The following is an 18898-nucleotide window of genomic DNA, read 5'->3' as shown; positions in this document are numbered from 1 at the left end:
AGATATGCGACCTCATATGAAGCTGCCAGGGCCTTAGCAGGGACTGTAGAATATTCACTCACCACTGTTTTTTGCCTTTTTAGTTCTTGCTCCCTGCGCTGAAAAAAATCAATTGGCTTATAAGTTAAGCTGCTGTGTTTTGTCTCTAAATGTCTTTTTAGTTTTGCTGGCTTCAAGCTCTCAGTGCCATATGTTTCTCAGGTGGTGGTTCTGGTGGCTGATCTTGGGACCCCTGCTGCTGCTGCTGACTGTCTTGTGCTGGAACACTTTTTCTTTTAAGCCATCGCTCCATTTTTCCAGCTAGCAAACTTGCTGCAGCTGTGGCTAAAACAACAACGCGCCTTTTTTCTCTCTCTTTTTCTTTTTTTATTTCCCCCCACGGTGAGAGGCGGGGTAGAGAGAGAGCCGTGTCTGTATGTGTGAATGAGAAGGGCAGACATGCAACTGGTTTTGAGTAATAAAATGCCTGTTTGAGACCAACCGCTCGTCATCCTTGTAACATCCGGTTGGACGCTCATTATTTTGCGCATTTATATTTTTCCAAAATGATTTGGCGACCCCCAGAAATCATCTCGCGACCCCAATTGGGGTCAGGAATGGCTGCTCTAGGCGATGATGTACCCACACTCTATGACCTTATGACCCCGCCAATATGCAAACCTGACGGGAGCAGTGAGGAGGATCAGAGTTCAGTAGCCGATTTCAGTGAGCCATTGAGTGATTCAGTCACATTGCCTGTGTCACCACCAGAGTGCAGAGGGAGTCCTCAGAGAGCTGCCTTTCTTTGAGGTAGACTGGGAAGCAGGGCCAGTTAAACCTCACAAGTCACAAGCACAGTGAAGACGGGAGAAGCTAAAGGGTTCACTTAGACAAGGAGCACAAAGCTCTCCTTAACCACCAGAACTGCTTGATTTTGAGTTTCCCCCAGATTTGAGCTCACTGCAAAAACAAGATGTGACACTGAAGCAGTAGTTTGAAAAGGTGACAGATGTGGAGGGTGTTCAACAAAATAACCCAAGCTGTTTAGATGATGACACCTACATGGTGAAGGAGGGTCTTCTCTATCAGAAAAGGGGAAAAAAATGAGACTTTAGCACTGCCACAACAGTTCAGACAGAGAGTTATGGAGATGGGGCATTCAATTCTATGGGCAGGTCACCTGGCTTTCCAGAAAACTCTGAACAGGATTGGAAGCTGCTTTGTTTGGCCAGGGATGTACACTCAAGTCTCTCAGTGCTGTGCTTCCTGTGAAACCTGCCAACTAACCTCTGCTAGAGGAGTTACACGTACCCAATTACAGTCTTTGCCCATCATTGATACACCTTTTGAGAGGATAGGCATGGACATTGTAGGCCCATTTGAGAAAAGTTCCTCAGGCCACCTTTACATTTTGGTCATGTGCGACTATGCCACACGGCACCCTGAAGCCTTCCCTCTCAGGTCTTTCAAAGCTAGACAAGTAGCAGATTGCCTTTTACAACTTTTTTCTAGAGTAGGCATACCCAAGGAGATTTTAACAGACTGTGGGACGGATGGGCTGATGGAGCGCTATAACCAGACACTGAAAAACATGCTGCGCAAGTTTGTGTCTCACACAGGTTCGGATTGGGACTGCTGGCTGCCATACCTGCTGTTTGCGTACAGAGAGGTCCCATAAGCATCTACGGGCTTCTCTCCGTTTGAACTGTTGTATGGGCACCAGGTGAGAGGACCGCTGGACCTGCTGAAAGATTACTGGGAGAGTTCGAAGCCAGAAGGAGAAAATGTGGTAGCATATGTGGTAAAAATGAGGGAGAGACTGGAGAAGATGATGGCGCTTGTACATGAACACATGGAGTCGGCTCAACAAAACCAGAAGGTGTGGTATGATCAAAAGGCCAGAGAGCGGGTCTTTCATCCAGGCCAAAAAGTACTGTTGTTGTTGTTGCCAACCAGTGAAAGCAAGTTGCTGACTAAGTGGCATGGACCATATGAAATCAGCAAACGTGCGGGTAAGGTCACACATGAACTTTTTATGCCGGACAGGTTTAAAAGATACCAGACTTTTCATGTTAACCTGCTTGAGGAGGTCCAGGTGCGTTCAGAGCCTGTGCACCAGCAGCTTTTGGTCCGTGAGGTGCAGGAGGAGGATACTGTTGACAAGTTCTTCCCAGCTACCACCACAACAGCAGAGGGCCCAGAAGTGGACCTGTCACATCTGTCTCTCACCCAGCAGGCAGAGGCGAAGCCCCTGCTTGACCCAGAACTCTTCAGGGAGACACCAGCTTTCACCTGACTGGTGCAGCACAGGATTCGGCTGAAGGGAGATGCCCCAGTGCAGTAGAAAAGCTACAGGATTCCTGAGCGGTTGATTCCTCTGCTGCAAAAGGAAATTAGGCTGATGTTGGAGCTGGGAATAACAGTGAGTGGCAGGCCCATTGTATTGGTCCCAAAGAAAGATGGTACTCTCAGATTTTGTATTGATTTCAGATACCTGAATACAGTGTGCAGCTTTCGGTACATCACCACACTGGACCTCAGCAAGGGCTACTGGCAGGTTGCCTTAGCACCAGATGCCAAGGAGATGACAGCTTTCAGAACACCATTTGGTATGTATCTGTTTAAGGTCATGCCATTTGGTCTCCAGGGGGCGCCAGCCACGTTTTAAAGACTAATGGACCATGTTTTGAGGGATTTATCTGACTGTGTGGCTGCATATTTGGATGATGTAGTTATTTTCAGCCAATCATGGGAGGAGCATATGGTGCACCTGCAACAGGTGCTGCAGAAAATAGAGGCACCCCCATCTACCCCTCAGACACTGTCATTAAGTTTGCCGATGACACGACTGTAGTTGGCTTGATCTCAGAGGAGGATGAGACAGCTTACAGGCATGAGGTGGATCATCTCATACAGTGGTGCGGAGCAAACGACCTCATCCTCAACACCTCTAAAACCAAGGAGATGATCGCTGACTTCTGTAGGACTAAGGTGGAACCGTACGCACCCCTCCACATAAATGGGGAGACGGTGAAGGATGTAGAAAAGCTGAAGTTTCTGGGAGTCACACCGTCGAACCAGCTGGCATGGACGAACAACACCATGCAGCTGGTCAATAAAGCTCAACAGAGACTTTTTCCTGAGGAAACTGAAGCGGGCCAAACTACTCCTCAACTTCTACAGAAGCACCATCGAGTCCATCCTGACCACCAGCGCCACAGTGTGGTACGCCAGCTGTACAGCCGCGGAACGCTACAGTCTCTATCGTGTGGTGAAGGTGGCTCAGCGCGTCATCAGGTTGAAGCTCCCCGAACTGGACACCATTTACACAAAAAGGCTCAACAAGAAAGCCCTCAGCATCCTTAGAGACACCCCACACCCGGTCACTCCATGTTTGAGCTGTTACCATCTGGCAGAAGGTTCAGGACAATCAGAACCAAAACAAACAGACTAAGAAACAGCTTCTACCCCAGAGCTATTGCCTACATCATCCCACTTCTATCATAACAGTCACTGTTATACACACGCATGTTATACATGCTGCTGCTATCACTTATTATTATTATTATTATTATTATTATCATTATTTGAAGCTGCACTGATACCTTTCTGCTGCACAGACATTGTATTTTATATATACTGCTGCTCTTGTCTTGTTCTGTTGATCTCCATGTGTGCCTTTTATGTTTTTTAATTTTTTTTAATATATGTTTTATATTGTCTAACTAATTGTCTTTTACCGAGAATAGTCTAACAAAGTTTCATTGTACACCCAGTATAATGACAATAAAAGATTCATTCATTCATTCATTCATTCATTCATTCATTCAGACGGACACTTTTGGAGTGGGCCTGGGAGCAGTGTTTCTGCAGGAGGTGGAAGGAGAGGAGGTGGTGGTGGAAGGAGAGTCGGAAGCTGCTGGACAGAGAGACAAAGGTACTCTACAGTGGAAAAGGAGTGCTTGGCGATGAAGTGGGCCATCGACACCCTCAGATATTATCTGCTGGGGCGGCACTTCTTCCTGGAAACTGATCATCGGTCTTTGCAGTGGCTTTATCGCATGAGGGATGCCAACATGCACATCGCTAGGTGGTACCTGGCCCTGCAGCCCTATGACTTCACGGTGCACTACAGGTCAGGGAAGTCAAATGTGGTGGCGGACTGTCTGTCCAGAATGTCAGAGGAATGAGGTACTGTTCTCTTTGGGGAGAGGGAGGAGGAAATCTGACGAAGAGCACATCGTCACCAGGCTTTGCACACATGGCACCACGCACTATGGACTGAGTGTGACTACATATGCAGAGGAGCAACAGCACTTTATTGGAGATTTGCACAATACATTTTAACACTGTTTTTTGCACATTTGTATGGATATGTTTATCGTATTTATTGAACGTTTATTGTCCTTGGTCGGGTCTTGGTTTTACAGGTGGGTGATGTGTGGGCCACGCAGCTCCACCTAGAGCAGCGGGACAGAGGGTTAAAGGTGCATATTAAATGTGTTAATTCCTTCAACAAGGAGCTAAGCTAAGAATGTGTATTGTGTTGCTCAATAAGTGCATGCAGTGAAGAAGTCAAGTGTATTGTTTACTCACCAGTGTTTGTCTTCAGGGTGTGCAGGCAAAAGGCTTCCCCCAGGAAAAAAGACAAAGTGGGATGTGTATTTTTGTTGTTAGGGGAGGCAAATGAGGGTGTGTATTTGTTACTGATAAGGTGGTGTAAATATAGGAATAAAAATGGTGGGTTAAACATGTTGATAGGCAGTGGATCCCTGTGGATGGAATCTTCCAGGGTCATTAGCTGTGACACCCTATAAATGGGGGCCATTTTAACAACCTGGGGGAGGTGGTACTGATGTGTTATGCTGTTTGCTGAGGTGGAGGAATAAAGAACCACCTCTGTGACCCACCTTAAACCTGCCTGTGGATAATTTTTTGCTGTACCATCCAGCCGTAATTGTGGTCATTCTCACATGTCTGACTGAATATTTTGTATTTCATAGAACCATCAGCAGAGTAAACTATTGCAGCTGATGAGGGGGATAACATCCCACCAACACACAAGAGACGCAAACAACCATCAGCAGAGGATGGAGCATCTGGAGTCGGTGCCAGGAAACCTTCTTCCAAAAGTGAATTTTGAAACATTTTCATTTATTTGGAGTAACATAAGTAGATCTGGGTGTGTAAAATAAATTTAAAAAACGCACGCCTCAGTCTGGTGGCACCCTAGTACATTTAGTCAAGTAATGTATTTAATTACAAATTTGAGATACTTGTACTTAAATTTAGCCTTTTCTTTTCATATTACTTTTAAAGTTCCACTTTACTACATCTTAGAAGCAAATATTGCACTTTTTACTCCACTACATTTATCTGACAGCTATAGTTATTACCAGTTACACTGGAAATTATTATTTTTTTGCACAAAAATGAAGGGCTTATACAATATGGTTTGTTATAAATTCAAGTATTCATCAGTTTTTACATATATTGCTTATATTTGATTAATCAGTTGATTGACAGAAAATTAATTGATAACAATTTTGATAGTGGTTTCAGTTATTTTTCCAGTAAAATCATGTGGTTGCCGCTTTACAGCTGGTATGACATTTGCTGCGTTTCCTTTAAATCATTTCATTGTATTTATAATGTTCAGGTTTGGACTGGACATTGTGAAGGTGTCACTTGGGCCTCTGGCTTACTGTGACCACAGTTCTCAATATTTTTACCGATCAAAGGATTAATGGAGAAAACAACCAGCATGAAAATAACCATCGGTTGCTGTCCTAAACAAAATATTACAAAATCCTACCTTTACGTTATTGTAATCATTCTTAATGCCGGTCATCGGGTCAGAATTTCTGTTATCTGGTTAGATTAGTCATAAAATGGAAACTATTTTTCATGGTGGAGTGCTGAGGATAAATCGAGTCTCACAGCCTGTGGAAAGAAGCTTCTTGTTAGTCTAGTGATGCAGCACTAAAACAAACAAGCTGGTCAGGCCTGGTATTATTTGTTGTGAGCGCCTGTTCATAAGTGGACAGCTCCAAGTACAGGTGTGAATGCCTTAGGATTTTATGACTCAGACCGCAGTCAGTGGTGGTCTTGGCCACACGTGACCACATTCTTTTAGCACTGTGTAAGCACATGTGTCCTGGACCAGATTGAAGCACCGCCTGTTCAACTGATATTTTCTGTAGAGTGCTGATCACACTAAGACTCATTATGGGCATAGCCCCTTCAGAAACGTCCATAATGCAAAATAATTAATAGAATAAATGTCTGAGGTAAAACACAGCCCTCTATGCACTCTCCCCTCTCCTCCTCTCCTCTCCTTAGCAGCGGCGGTTAAATTTCAACAGTGGGGGGGACCCCTGGTGGAACGAGGAAGATGTAAGACACGTTTCACAGAGGCTCCGCTGGAATGATATTTTTTTTTTTTACACTTTTATATTACACTTTTGTATTTTTTCTGCCAGCTTTAAGCCTTAATACTGCAGCCTTTTACTATAGGTAAACTTATTTTTTTACTTGCGGACACTCTATGATGGCAGGCCGAGGGAGAAATGATGCTTCTAAAACAGGCTGCGACAGGCCCCAGCCATCACCTGAGCAGCTAGATGCTAATGCTAATGCCACTGTGGCGAGAGCGGGTCTGAGTGTGTGTTTGTGTGAGCGTGTGTATGTGTAGTGTGTGTCGTCAACAACGCCACCTGGGATTTTAACCCAGGAAATAGCCATACAAGGCCAACACTAGGGCTGCAACTAACGATTATTTTGGTTGTCGACTAATTTAACGATAATTTTTTCGATTAGTCACAATTATTTTCGACTTTACCTCATATTCTCAGAGCAAATTAAAAACCCATGAAACATGTATTTGAAAACATAATATTTTGAAACAACTGCATTTTTAAATTGTTATTTTAATGAAACATAAATTGACAAAATAATACATTAAAGTGCAAGTTGTGATAACAAAAACATAATGTACAAATAACTTTACTATACTATAACTATACCTTTTTGAAATAGTGCTGCCAAGTCCAAAATTTCAAATAAAACTAGTAAATGTAAATAAAATTAAAAAAAATCCAGTACAAATGACTGTATAATTCACAAATTCTTCAAATTGCAATGCAGGAATGTGAGCATATCAACATACTCAGGTGTGAGGCTGGCTCTCTTCTTGGAGGTTATGTTCCCAGCAGCTGAGAACAGTCGCTCAGAAGGAGTAGAAGTGGCAGGAATGCACAAGAATGACCAGGCTAATGATGCAAGACTTGGATATTTTGCTTCATTTGACTTCCACCAAGATAGGGGATTAAAGTACATCAGTACCTGCAATGGGACAACAGATGAAAATTAGGCTTGTGAAAAAGTATGGCATGTTACAGTTGATGTTAAATGTTAATTAATAAGAACTGTTCTTATTTAAACACATAAATCTTGCCTCGTTGGTGATAGCTTGGTTGTGAGCATCCTGTTCAGCAGTCTCACTGTCAGTATCTGTTGAGGAGTCACATCCAAACAGTGAATCAAGAGACCCATTTGAAGTTCTCTTAGCACATGTAATGGCTTCCTCATTCTCACTGGCACACTGCCTCTTTGCAGTTTCTTCTTGCATGGACTGTAAGGCAAGAGATTGGACTTTACTTTGAAATTTCTGACACCAGGTTCAGTGTTCAGTTTCTGAAAACGCGGGTCCAGTGCAGCTGCAATGATCTGTGTGTTTGTGTTGTCATCTTTGACAGTGACTTCTCTGGACCAGCGTGCAGTTGTCTCCTGTGAAGCAGCTGCCTGGAATGCCAGAAACAGAAGCTGTATCATAGGTGGTCTGAGTGGACTTCTGAAGCCCTCTGACCAGAGGAGGCAGGGCAGAGGCGGTAGCATAGGTTTCACCACTCAGGTAGACAGTGGCACTTTCAAAGGCCTGAAGAGCTTTTGCCAGTTCCTCAAGCAAGGCCGACTGGTCTGGTTTCAGGTCGAGATGCTGTTTCCCTTTCTGTGTTACTGTTTGGGTTAGACAATGTTGCAGTCAGCGGCCATCTCTGTTCTAGCAGACGAGTCACCATGTAAAAGGTGCTATTCCACCTAGTAGAGACATCTTGGATAAATTTCTTCTCTGGGATTCCCATTTGTTTCTATTTGGTCTTCAGCTTGCTTGAGGCTAGTTCACTTCTTTTGAAGTGCTCTACAAGACACCTCGCTGCTCCTAGTGTTTTAGTGATCTGAGGATGTTTCAGAGCATGACCGATCACCTATTGTGGCCAAGTGTGGCCTGCACAGCGGACTGAATTCCACCCATGCTTTTCTTTCAAAATGTTTGCAGCCAGCACTGTGTCAACATTGGAGCCATTGTCATGGACAACAGCCACAATCTTGCTAGCAGGGACCTCAAACCTTGCCATGGCATACTCAATCCATGCAGCAATGTTAACTCCAGTGTGTCGTTCTTCCAGTGGCATGGTGGTGAGGCAGAAGCTAGTGAGTTCCCAGTCATCACTTAAAGTGACAAGTGATGCCAAAATATGCCTCTGTGGCAATACTGGTCCAGGCATCAGCTGTCAGGGCAATCTTGCTCTTAGTTGATTTAAGGACGTCTATAAGATAGATTAATGTTGAGTCGGTGTGTAGCTATGCCAAAACAATGTCGGACTCCGTAGTTTTCTCCGGGCCCCTGCCAAACCTAACCAGTGATGACATGTTCAGCCGCATGTCATCATTCAACCGCTGGCTGTCAAGGTGGTGTCCAGCAAACGATGTGGGCTTTGTTGATAATTGGCGGACTTTCTGGGGAAAACCTGGTCTCATTAGGAGAGACGGCATCCATCCCACTTTGGACGGAGCGGCTCTCATCTCTAGAAATTTAACCCATTTCATTAGCCAACAACCAGCCTGACAACCCAGAGTTGAGACCAGGAGGCAGAGCTGCAGTCTTACACGCTTCTCTGAGCTTCCATTAGATCAGTTGCTCCATTGAGACTGTGTCTGCCCCCCGACCACCTAAATTAATTAAATTAATCAAATCAGAAGTCCACAGAAGAGGAGTTGTGCATGAAAATCTAATAAAAATTAACAGCAACTCTGCAATCTCAAAACAAGACAAGAGAATTAAATGCGGACTCCTAAATATCAGATCCCTGTCATCGAAAGCTGTACTAGTAAATGACTTAATTTCAGACTGTAATATTGATTTATTCTGTCTTACTGAAACTTGGCTGCATCCTGAAGAATATGTCAGCCTGAATGAATCCACTCCACCCAGTCATATTAATACTCACATTCCTCGAGGCTCCGGCCGAGGAGGTGGTGTTGCAGCTATTTATGACTTAAGTCTGTCAATCATTCCTAAACCTAAATTAAATTATAACTCATTTGAAAGCCTTGTTCTGAGTCTTTCACATCCAACGTGGAAAACTTTACAGCCAGTTCTATTTGTTGTAGTGTATCGAGCACCTGGTCCTTACTCAGAGTTTTTATCTGAATTCTCTGAGTTTTTATCAAGTATAGTCCTCAAATCAGATAAAGTAATTATTGTAGGTGATTTTAATATTCATGTGGATGCCGTTAATGATAGCCTTAGTACTGCATTTATCTCATTATTAGACTCCATTGGCTTCTCTCAGTGTGTACATAAACCAACTCACTGTTTTGACCACACCCTTGACCTTGTTCTAGCTTATGGTATCGAGATTGAAAATCTAACAGTTTCTCCACAGAATCCTCTTTTATCAGACCATCACTTAATAACTTTTGAAGTTCTATTACTGGACTACACACCATTAGGCAAAAACTCCTTCACTAGATGTCTATCTGATAGTGCTGTAGCTAAATTTAAGGAAATTATACCGCTGGCACTAAATTCAATGCCATGTCTTAATATAATAGAGGACTCCTCCGCTAACCTCAGTTCCTCACAAATCGATCATCTTGTTGATAGCACTGCAGGCTCATTGCGAACAACACTGGACTCTATTGCCCCCCTGAAAAGGAAACCTATAAAGCACAGGAGGTTAGCACCCTGGTATAACTCGGATACCCGCAAATTGAAGCAAACATCACGGAAATTTGAAAGGAAATGGCGTTCCACCAACTTGGAAGAATCCCGCTTAGCCTGGAAAGATAGCCTTAAAATATATAGGAAGGCCCTCCGCAATGCCAGAGCAAGCTATTACTCGTCATTAATAGAGGAAAACAAAAACAACACCAGGTTTCTTTTCAGCACTGTAGCCAGGCTGACAGAAAGTCACAGCTCTACTGAACCATGTATTCCTACAACGCTCAGTAGTAATGACTTCATGAGCTTCTTTAATGATAAAATTTTAACTATTAGAGACAAAATCCATCATCGCTTGCCCTCAACTGGCACTATTGTATCTTTAAACACAGGAACCTCAGAAACAGTTGTAAATTCTGACTTATATTTAGACTGCTTCTCTCCCATCGACCTCCACCAACTAACTTCGATGGTTCTTCATCTAGACCAACAACTTGTCTCCTAGACCCCATCCCAACTAGGTTGCTGAAAGAAACTTTACCTTTAATTAGCACATCTCTACTAGAAATGATCAACCTGTCTCTATTAACAGGATACGTACCACAATCCTTTAAACTAGCTGTAATTAGACCGCTCCTTAAAAAGCCTAATCTTGACCCAGAAGCTTTAGCCAACTATAGACCTATATCCAACCTCCCTTTCCTCTCCAAGATCCTTGAGAAAGCGGTCGCCAACCAGCTATGTGACTTTCTTCATAAAAATAGTTTATATGAGGATTTTCAGTCAGGTTTTAGAGCACATCATAGCACAGAGACGGCACTGGTGAAAGTTACAAATGACCTCCTCATCGCTTCTGACGAATGACTTGTCTCTGTCCTGGTCTTACTAGATCTTAGTGCTGCATTTGATACCATTGATCATCACATTCTACTACAGAGACTGGAACACTTAATTGGCATTAAAGGACCCGCATTAAACTGGTTTATGTCCCATTTATCGGATCGATTTCAGTTTGTACATGTTAATGATGAGTCATCCCTGTATACCAAGGTTAGTCATGGTGTTCCTCAAGGCTCCGTGCTTGGACCCATACTATTCACCTTATATACGCTCCCTCTAGGAAATATAATTCGGAAACACTCCATAAACTTTCATTGTTATGCAGATGATACACAGTTATACCTATCAATAAAGCCAAATGAAACTAATCAGCTTACTAACCTCCATGCATGTCTCAAGGACATTAAGACCTGGATGACCTGCAATTTTCTGCTGTTAAACTCAGATAAAACCGAAGTTATAGTACTTGGTCCTAAACACCTTAGAGATGCATTATCTAATGATATAGCGAGTTTGGATGGCATTAACTTGGCCTCCAGCACCACCGTCAGGAATCTGGGAGTTATCTTTGATCAAGATATGTCCTTCAACTCCCACATAAAACAAATTTCAAGGTCTGCATTTTTTCATCTATGTAACATTGCAAAAATCAGGCCCATCCTGTCTCAAAAAGACGCAGAAAAGCTAGTCCATGCATTTGTTACGTCCAGGCTGGACTATTGTAATTCTCTATTATCAGGCTGCCCTAACAAGTCTCTAAAGAGTCTCCAGCTGGTCCAGAATGCTGCAGCACGTGTACTGACAGGAACTAAGAAAAGAGATCATATTACTCCTGTATTGGCCTCTCTGCACTGGCTCCCTGTAAAATCAAGAATAGAGTTTAAAATCCTTCTCCTCACTTACAAAGCTGTTAATGGTCAGGCACCATCATATCTCCAGGAGCTCATACTACCCTATCACCCAACTAGAGCATTACGCTCCCAGAACGCAGGATTACTTGTAGTTCTTAAAGTCTCCAAAAGTAGAATGGGAGCCAGAGCCTTCAGTTATCAAGCTCCTCTTCTGTGGAACCATCTTCCTGTTTTGGTCCGGGAGGCGGACACCCTCTCTACCTTTAAGAATAGACTTAAGACCTTCCTCTTCGATAAGAGCTTATAGTTAGGGCTGGGCCAGGACAGGCCCAGGCCTGTCTTGGACCAGCTCTTAGTTATGCTGCTATAGGCCTAGTCTGGGGGACAATGACACACTGAGCTTCTCTCTCCTCCCCTCTCCTCTCCTCTCCATCTGTATACATTATGCCTGTATACATGCCCCATCTCTGCATGTCACTGACTTACTTCTTCCCCGGAGTCCTTGTGCTTTCTAGTCCTACAGGCTCCCATGGATCCTGGCCGCGCCCGGGTCGTGGATCGTGGATGCGCCCACTGCTATGGCCCTGCCTGATCGTGGATGCGCCTACTGCTATGGCCCTGCCTGATCGTGGATGCGCCTACTGCCATGACCCTGCCTGACACCCACCACTACTGTCTCTAATATTAGTCACATCTCTGTTACATACGTTCCACTACTATTATTGTAATGCATTACTACATACCATCCTTACCATTAATCACTACTACTGTTATCACTAGTAATCACATTTCCATGTGCATTTCATTATTATTGCTGTAATACATCTTAATGTACTTTCACTCCTGTCAACCATCGCTTATAATTGAATACATTGTGATCTCGTTGATCTGCTCTGTACATGCGACATCTATTGCACGTCTGTCCGTCCTGGGAGAGGGATCCCTCCTCTGTGGCTCTCCCTGAGGTTTCTTCCGCATTTTTTTTTTCCCTGTTAAAAGGGCCTTTTTTTTGGGGCAAGTTTTTCCTCACTCGAATCGAGGGTCGAAGGACAGAGGGTGTCGTCTCTGTACAGATTGTAAAGCCCTCTGAGGCAACTGTGATTTGTGAATTTGGGCTATACAAATAAAATTTGATTTGATTTGATGTCATTGACTATCATGTTGACGATGCTTTCTGTCAAGACTTGAGCCATTGGAGGGGTTCATGTGCCTCTTCTGACAACAAAGTCATCTACACGCCTTTTCTTGGCACTGGAACTACTAAAAGAGAGAACAAAACAGAATTGTGTATCATTTAAGAAGCTGAAATCTATGCATCATCACGTTGTCATGCCTGATAGTAATTATTACAGTTTTTAATTGATTACATATCTTACAAATGAATTATTATTGTTATAAATCATTGCATTAAGTGGAGGTTTACTATTCAGTGTCTTATCCAATTTATATTATTACTGTTTTGTACTGATTTAATATCCTACACATGAATTATTACTGATATTGTTGCTGTCAGACAAAAACCTCTTATTTGCAAATTTGACTTTTTTCGACTATTTTTTTATAATCGATTTTACTGGCCACCCTTCACGTCTGTATACATTATTAACCAATGAATGTATTCAAAGAGCTTATCTCCAGCCGGCCTCTTGTCATGTTATGATGCACGGCAGAGCTTGGGTTCACAACAACCGCAGTTGTTGTTGTCATTCGAGATCTGTTGCATTTTTAATAACTTTGAATTTTAATAAATCACTTTTTGGTTGCACACTATTGGATGAATATGTCCATTTCCGTTCTATTTGCTCGTAGGTTTGTAGCTTACTACCTACAGTTGGTACTAGTTTCAAATAGAGGTTTCCCTCACGGAAAGCGTGATTCACGCGTTGCGTGAAATTGTAGGTCACATTGTAGCCACTAGGTGGAAGCATCATACTGAAATGCAGCTCAAAAGATTTGGGGATAATTCCACATTTGACCACAACATAGCTGCAATGGAGAGTGGCGCTGTTCATAGGCCATAGGCTACTTAATTTGCAGCTGTGGTCGAGAGAGCTAGAGAGTGAATGGAGAGAGGGAGCGCTACGCCGGTAAATCAGATCAATGTTGTTTTTTATTGTTTCACAGTGGTTACGTTCAACAGGATCAGTGGTTCTCATGGGGGTCCTGTCCCCCTCCATATTTTTGATCTCTCCTGTAGCCTGGCCGGGTCTGGCTCCAAGTTTTAGCAAATTGTCTCATATCTATTTTCTGCAAGTTCTCGTGAATGTAACAATCCACTTATAGCCCACGATCGCTCGTTTAAACAGTCTCTAAGCTGCTTCGGTCGTGCCAGCAGCCTGGACCCGATGCAGCTGGACTCACGAGCGGAGCATTAATGCACATCTGTCTGCAGCTGCTCCAAACACACAATTTGAAGGGACAGATTAGATGTTAATTTTGTTAACAGTGACTTTGTTGATACTACTTTAATCGTAGAATGGAGCCACAACGGGCTGATTTCAGCCAAGAGCAGCAGGTTGTTTTAATGGAAAGTAGGCTATGAGCGATACAAAAAAGCTGATCACAGCCTGAAGCAACAGTGTTGCTGCAAATATAACAAGAGGAGGCTGCTTTTAATTTCTGACAGCTGAACATTGCGCTTTTAAATATGAAGCTTACCCAAACAAAAAACTAGAGCAACAACTGTCATTTTTTAAATTGTGTTTTCATATATTTCACCCATTGTAATAGAATGCGAGTGTGTTTTATTGAAAGCGAGACTGGGTGTGTGTATGAAAATCGCTACAGTGAACTGGTGCTTTGGTTTTTAGGTGCTCTACAATCTCATAATTTCAAAGAAAATGGATTGATTGATTTATACTTAACGAAATGAAACGAAAACAATATATATTATATTACTATATTGTTGCAACTTTAGAAAATATAATCCAGGGGAAAAAAGGCTTACAAACATGGACCAAAACAGCTCAGTAATACGCACAAAAATCCAAAAGAAACGAAAATGAACTAAAAAAAATAACTAAACATCATGAAGTGGTCTCAATCTGTGTTTTACGCATGCCTCTGTGCATCTGGCACATGTGTCTTGGAGTTCTGAATGGAGGCTGTATGTTCAGCTCCCCTTACATGTGAAATTTATTACATGAAACACGACGAAATTTCTTCACTTATGAACTGAAAAGTGTGAGGAGAGCTACTGTAGGAACCGGTTTTTCTGTTCAAAGCAAACAGCTGTGTGAAGTACTGTGGGGGGCAGGACTTTTGTCTGACAATGTACTTGAGTGAAGTATCCACAAACACACCCATTGGTCAGTGTAAGTGTGACTCCATCTCTTTTTACTTTTTAAACACACACTAAAATTATAGAGCGTGAGCATGTAGTTGACGCGTGTCTTAGGCCACAAAAACTCCACAGTTCTTTCTCACGTGGGTTTATTGAAACCTTTATTCAAGTTACAACAAAAAATAAAACTCTAGCAATCCAAAATCAGGCAATAATCATTAGCACGGTCAAAAACTAGTGTGCTCTCCTCGCCTCCATAATCATCACTGAACCAAAGTACGCACGCATCACGTTACGCACATCTCAGCCAATAAGAAGAGCGCAGTTGTTATTAACTAATAGGCACTCTTATAACCTCAAATATACAAAATCAGAATAAATCCAACAAATCTAAATTATTTATCACCTTATGTGTAATATACAAAATGGCTCCAACATTCAGAGATAAATGGAGGATGCTAATGTGTTACATTGTGTCCAGCTGTCGTCACAGCAATTATTACAAGCACACCTATTGGTCAGAGATAAATGGAGGCGCTAATATGTCTATTAAGCTCATTACTTTCAATAGAGCCGAGAAGATGGAACATAGGAAAATATTTTTCATTCTAGTTTTAGAGGCTGCATTTAAAAAAAATATATATAAAAAAATAAAGTTATTACTTTACATCACGTTCATAAGATGTGTAGTGACTGGAATTCAGACTTCCCAAAAATATAAGATATATACATGGTAGCCTACGTGCTTCAAATAAAACATTTTTGTTTAAAAAATCGACAGGTATACAGAACAGTGCAGTATGATATACAGTAGGTAATTTAAAGCAGAGTGTGTCCTCAGATCTGCGTAGTGTGCGCATCAGTCTTTCAGCAGGAGATCCTTCGGCCCTGGGCATTTTTCGCCGTCTGCCATGCAGTCACATGCCAGTCGGTCCTCCCTTTAATGCTATGACCTGTTCAATGACTTTGTCCAAGTGATCTATGTATTTGTTGCAGGCCTCTTTGGTGAGCCTATATTTCCAAAATGACTCTATTGCGGAGATCAGTTCATCTCTGTTTTTGGGTTTGGCCTCACAGCGAATGTAGCGTTTCATTGAAGCCCAGACTAACTCGATCGGTTTCAGATCCGGCGACCTAAGAAATTTTTGCTGAGCATAAGGTTTGTTCTAAATTAAATAAAAGCCTGTCCCATACAGACGCGTGTCTCTCTAAAGGGGTCCGCTCGGCACACACACACCCTCCAAAAAAAAAAAAAACTATTGGCAGAAGTCCGGGCCGTGAGAACCGGCAGTCTACCTCTCGTATGGATAATCCAACGGATTTGATCTGGAAAATCACTTGTTGTGATAGACTCATGTGTTTTCATAATCTACAGTAGCCTATCATAAAGTGGATACAATCACCGCAACTCTGTCCGGAGCTTCGCTACTTTTATTTCCGTATACTTGGTAACAGTAACCCAGGTACAAGGATCCCCCCCTCCCCGCTTGACTTGAAATTAAAAAAAGTGACACAGGCTATTGCCCGTTCCTTCATGAGAAATCATCCAGCAACACACTCAATCAAACAAGGTGGGGAATGAGAAATCTGCGGCACTACTGTACAGTAGTTCGCTCATTTTAAAAATACAGACGGGTGTGTTTCGAGCTGACGAGACTGAGGACCGAAAAAAGAGAGTGAGACGTATACTGTAGCTGCCGTCGTTACATTTGTCTCATTGAAAAACTATACTGTATTACAGTGGCGAGCGGTGACCTTTTACTGTGGTCATGCTGAAGTGTCAATACCATGCGCGCCCGTAAGGGGGGTATTTATTTATTAATAAAAAATATAATATGGTTTTTAACTACTACAGTGGAAACCGCTTATAGTGATCACGTTGGTCCAGAGTACATTTGATCACTATAAGCGGTTGATTGCTAAAACCGAATTGTTAATGCACTTATTTTTTTGTGCAGAACATAATCTAAATGCCAGTTGTGTAGTTTTTCAATGAGAAAAATGTAATGAAACGGTCGTCAGCGCGATCCTCTCGTCAGCTCCAAACTCACCCTTCTGCACCTCAATCACAGACCACAGCTGGTTTTCCACACAGCATTTACAGTAACTCACGTGACACGTCTCAGATCAGTAGGCGCTGCTGCCGGTGTGTTTTTAAAATGAGCGAACTAGGCTAGTAGCGCCGCAGATTGACAGATCTGACACTTGTTTGACAGAGTGTTTCGAGATGGTTTTCATGAATGAACAGGCAATATGTCACTGTCAGACCGGATCGTTTGACGGGAGGGGGGGTCGGCCAGTTTTTGTGATATTTACTTCAGGAGTAGGCCGTCCACTTGAAATTATAGTTTTCTTTTCCTCAAAAGTTCTCCGCGAAAACGGCACTGAACGCAAAGACTGAATAGAATTAATATTTTCACTCATTTTGACCGGGCTACACGATGAAATGAACCACTGACAGTTTCCCGCTGAACAATTCAAACAAGTCAGTTTTGCGCATGCGCGTTGGCAGATAAGCTGCTTCACTGACAGCTTTTTTGCCATTCAAAATGCTCATCTACAGTAAACACAGCCTCTAGCAGTAACTGTACTACTCTGTGTCACAGTGCGCACGCGCGAAACAAGCTGTCAGCTTTCCAGCTTTTCGCAAGCAAAACGGGACAGATTAGGCACGGATTTAAGACCAAAACAGTAGAACTAAGGTATTGTATAATTGAACACACTGCCAGATTAATATTTTCAATTATTTTTATTGAAGGGCTTGGGCATGCACTGCATTTATAGCTTATTAAGACCGCTCGCCCATGCTGTATTATTATTATATTGCATTCCCCATTTGTGCTCACTGCCCCGTGCTGCTGTCTTATGGAGGCGTCCTGCTGCTCACAGATGCCACCTGGCGGTTGTTTGGGCACATTGCAGCTTCTGGTGAAAACACAATTACTCCTCCAAAAAAAAAATCTGTGTGACTCTCCCGTGACTCATGCGTGAAATCCTCCAAATGAAACTAGTACCCACTGTACAGTGACACGTAAATTTAATACCATATATTGAAGATAGGAGGCTTCTGCTTGACAGCGACGATATGCTACAAACCACTACAAAACAGATAGGCTACGGCTGTAAGTCACTGATAACGAAGACAAATAACTTTTATCGGTTCAACTCGTGAATTTACCCTTCTGGCGTACATGCCACCACAGCTCCAGGGTGCTTACGTTTCAGGTGCTCATGCATGGCTGTAGTGCTGCCATGAAATGACAGCTGTGTTTGACAAAATTTGCACATCACATGTGAGTGACGCCGAGATCGAAAAGTGGCCAAAGGTATGTTGATTGCCGCTCAGCGGCTTATACCGATGCCTAGAGTCTTATGCCGTTCCACGGAGAGGTGGCCAAAGTTATGTCTATTGCTGCTCAGCGGCTTATACCTATGCCTAGCTTTATGCCGTTCCTCGGAGAGGTGGCCAAATTTATGTCGATTGCTGCTAAGCGGCTTATACCGATGCCTAGAGTCCTATGCCGTTCCTCGGAGAGGTGGCCAAAGTTATGTAGATTGCTGCTCAGCGGCTTATACCGATGCCTAGCCTTATGCCGTTCCTCGGAGAGGTGGCCAAAGTTATGTCGATTGCTGCTCAGCGGCTTTTACCGATCCCCAGACTCTTATACCGTTCCTCGGAGTGGTGTGCCGCTGTTATGCCGCTGATATTCCGCCGACACATGACGGTGTGTGCCGCTAGAGAGCGTTATGCTTCTGAGAGACTGTTGGATGGGTACCGTCCCCTGATGGATATGCAAATGTAATGCCACTGGGCTGGTTTTACGACAAGTGCTGCCGTAAATGTATACATTGTTGTAGTCTTTTTTGACAATGCTAACTTAACACATTGCCGTAAATAAAGGAACGTAGGCTATGTGTTTCTTTTGGATGTTATGTTGGTGG

General features: G+C 42.9%; 1 protein-coding gene across 10 annotated transcripts in view; it reads left to right on the top strand.

Moving 5' to 3' along the window:
• The window catches only part of LOC311253674 (uncharacterized protein), a 48000-nt gene that overhangs the window by 25056 nt on the left and 4046 nt on the right, over positions 1-18898 (top strand). For 3 of the 10 annotated variants that reach the window (XR_014621786.1, XR_014621787.1, XR_014621788.1), the window contains 3 exons: positions 3811-4466; positions 4983-5111; positions 7737-9838. The exons of 1 other annotated variant lie outside the window; for it this stretch is intronic. Coding sequence is in view for 4 of the 9 variants with exons in the window: in XM_084384173.1 (XP_084240299.1) it covers positions 2470-2588; positions 3811-4169 (478 nt within the window). In the remaining 5 variants the exon portion in view is untranslated. Of the gene's footprint in view, positions 1-2469; positions 2589-3810; positions 5112-7736; positions 9842-18898 lie in introns of those variants that run through there. 6 more of the 10 variants (XM_084384175.1, XM_084384176.1, XM_084384174.1 and 3 more) reach the window with 6 other exon arrangements.

Source organism: Pagrus pagrus (genome assembly GCF_965226575.1).
Source record: "Pagrus pagrus genome assembly, contig: HAP1_SCAFFOLD_31, whole genome shotgun sequence".
NCBI classification, from domain to species: Eukaryota; Metazoa; Chordata; class Actinopteri; order Spariformes; family Sparidae; genus Pagrus; species Pagrus pagrus.
The sequence above is the reverse complement of the archived record's forward strand: the minus strand, read 5'-3'. Positions and strand labels throughout refer to the sequence as shown.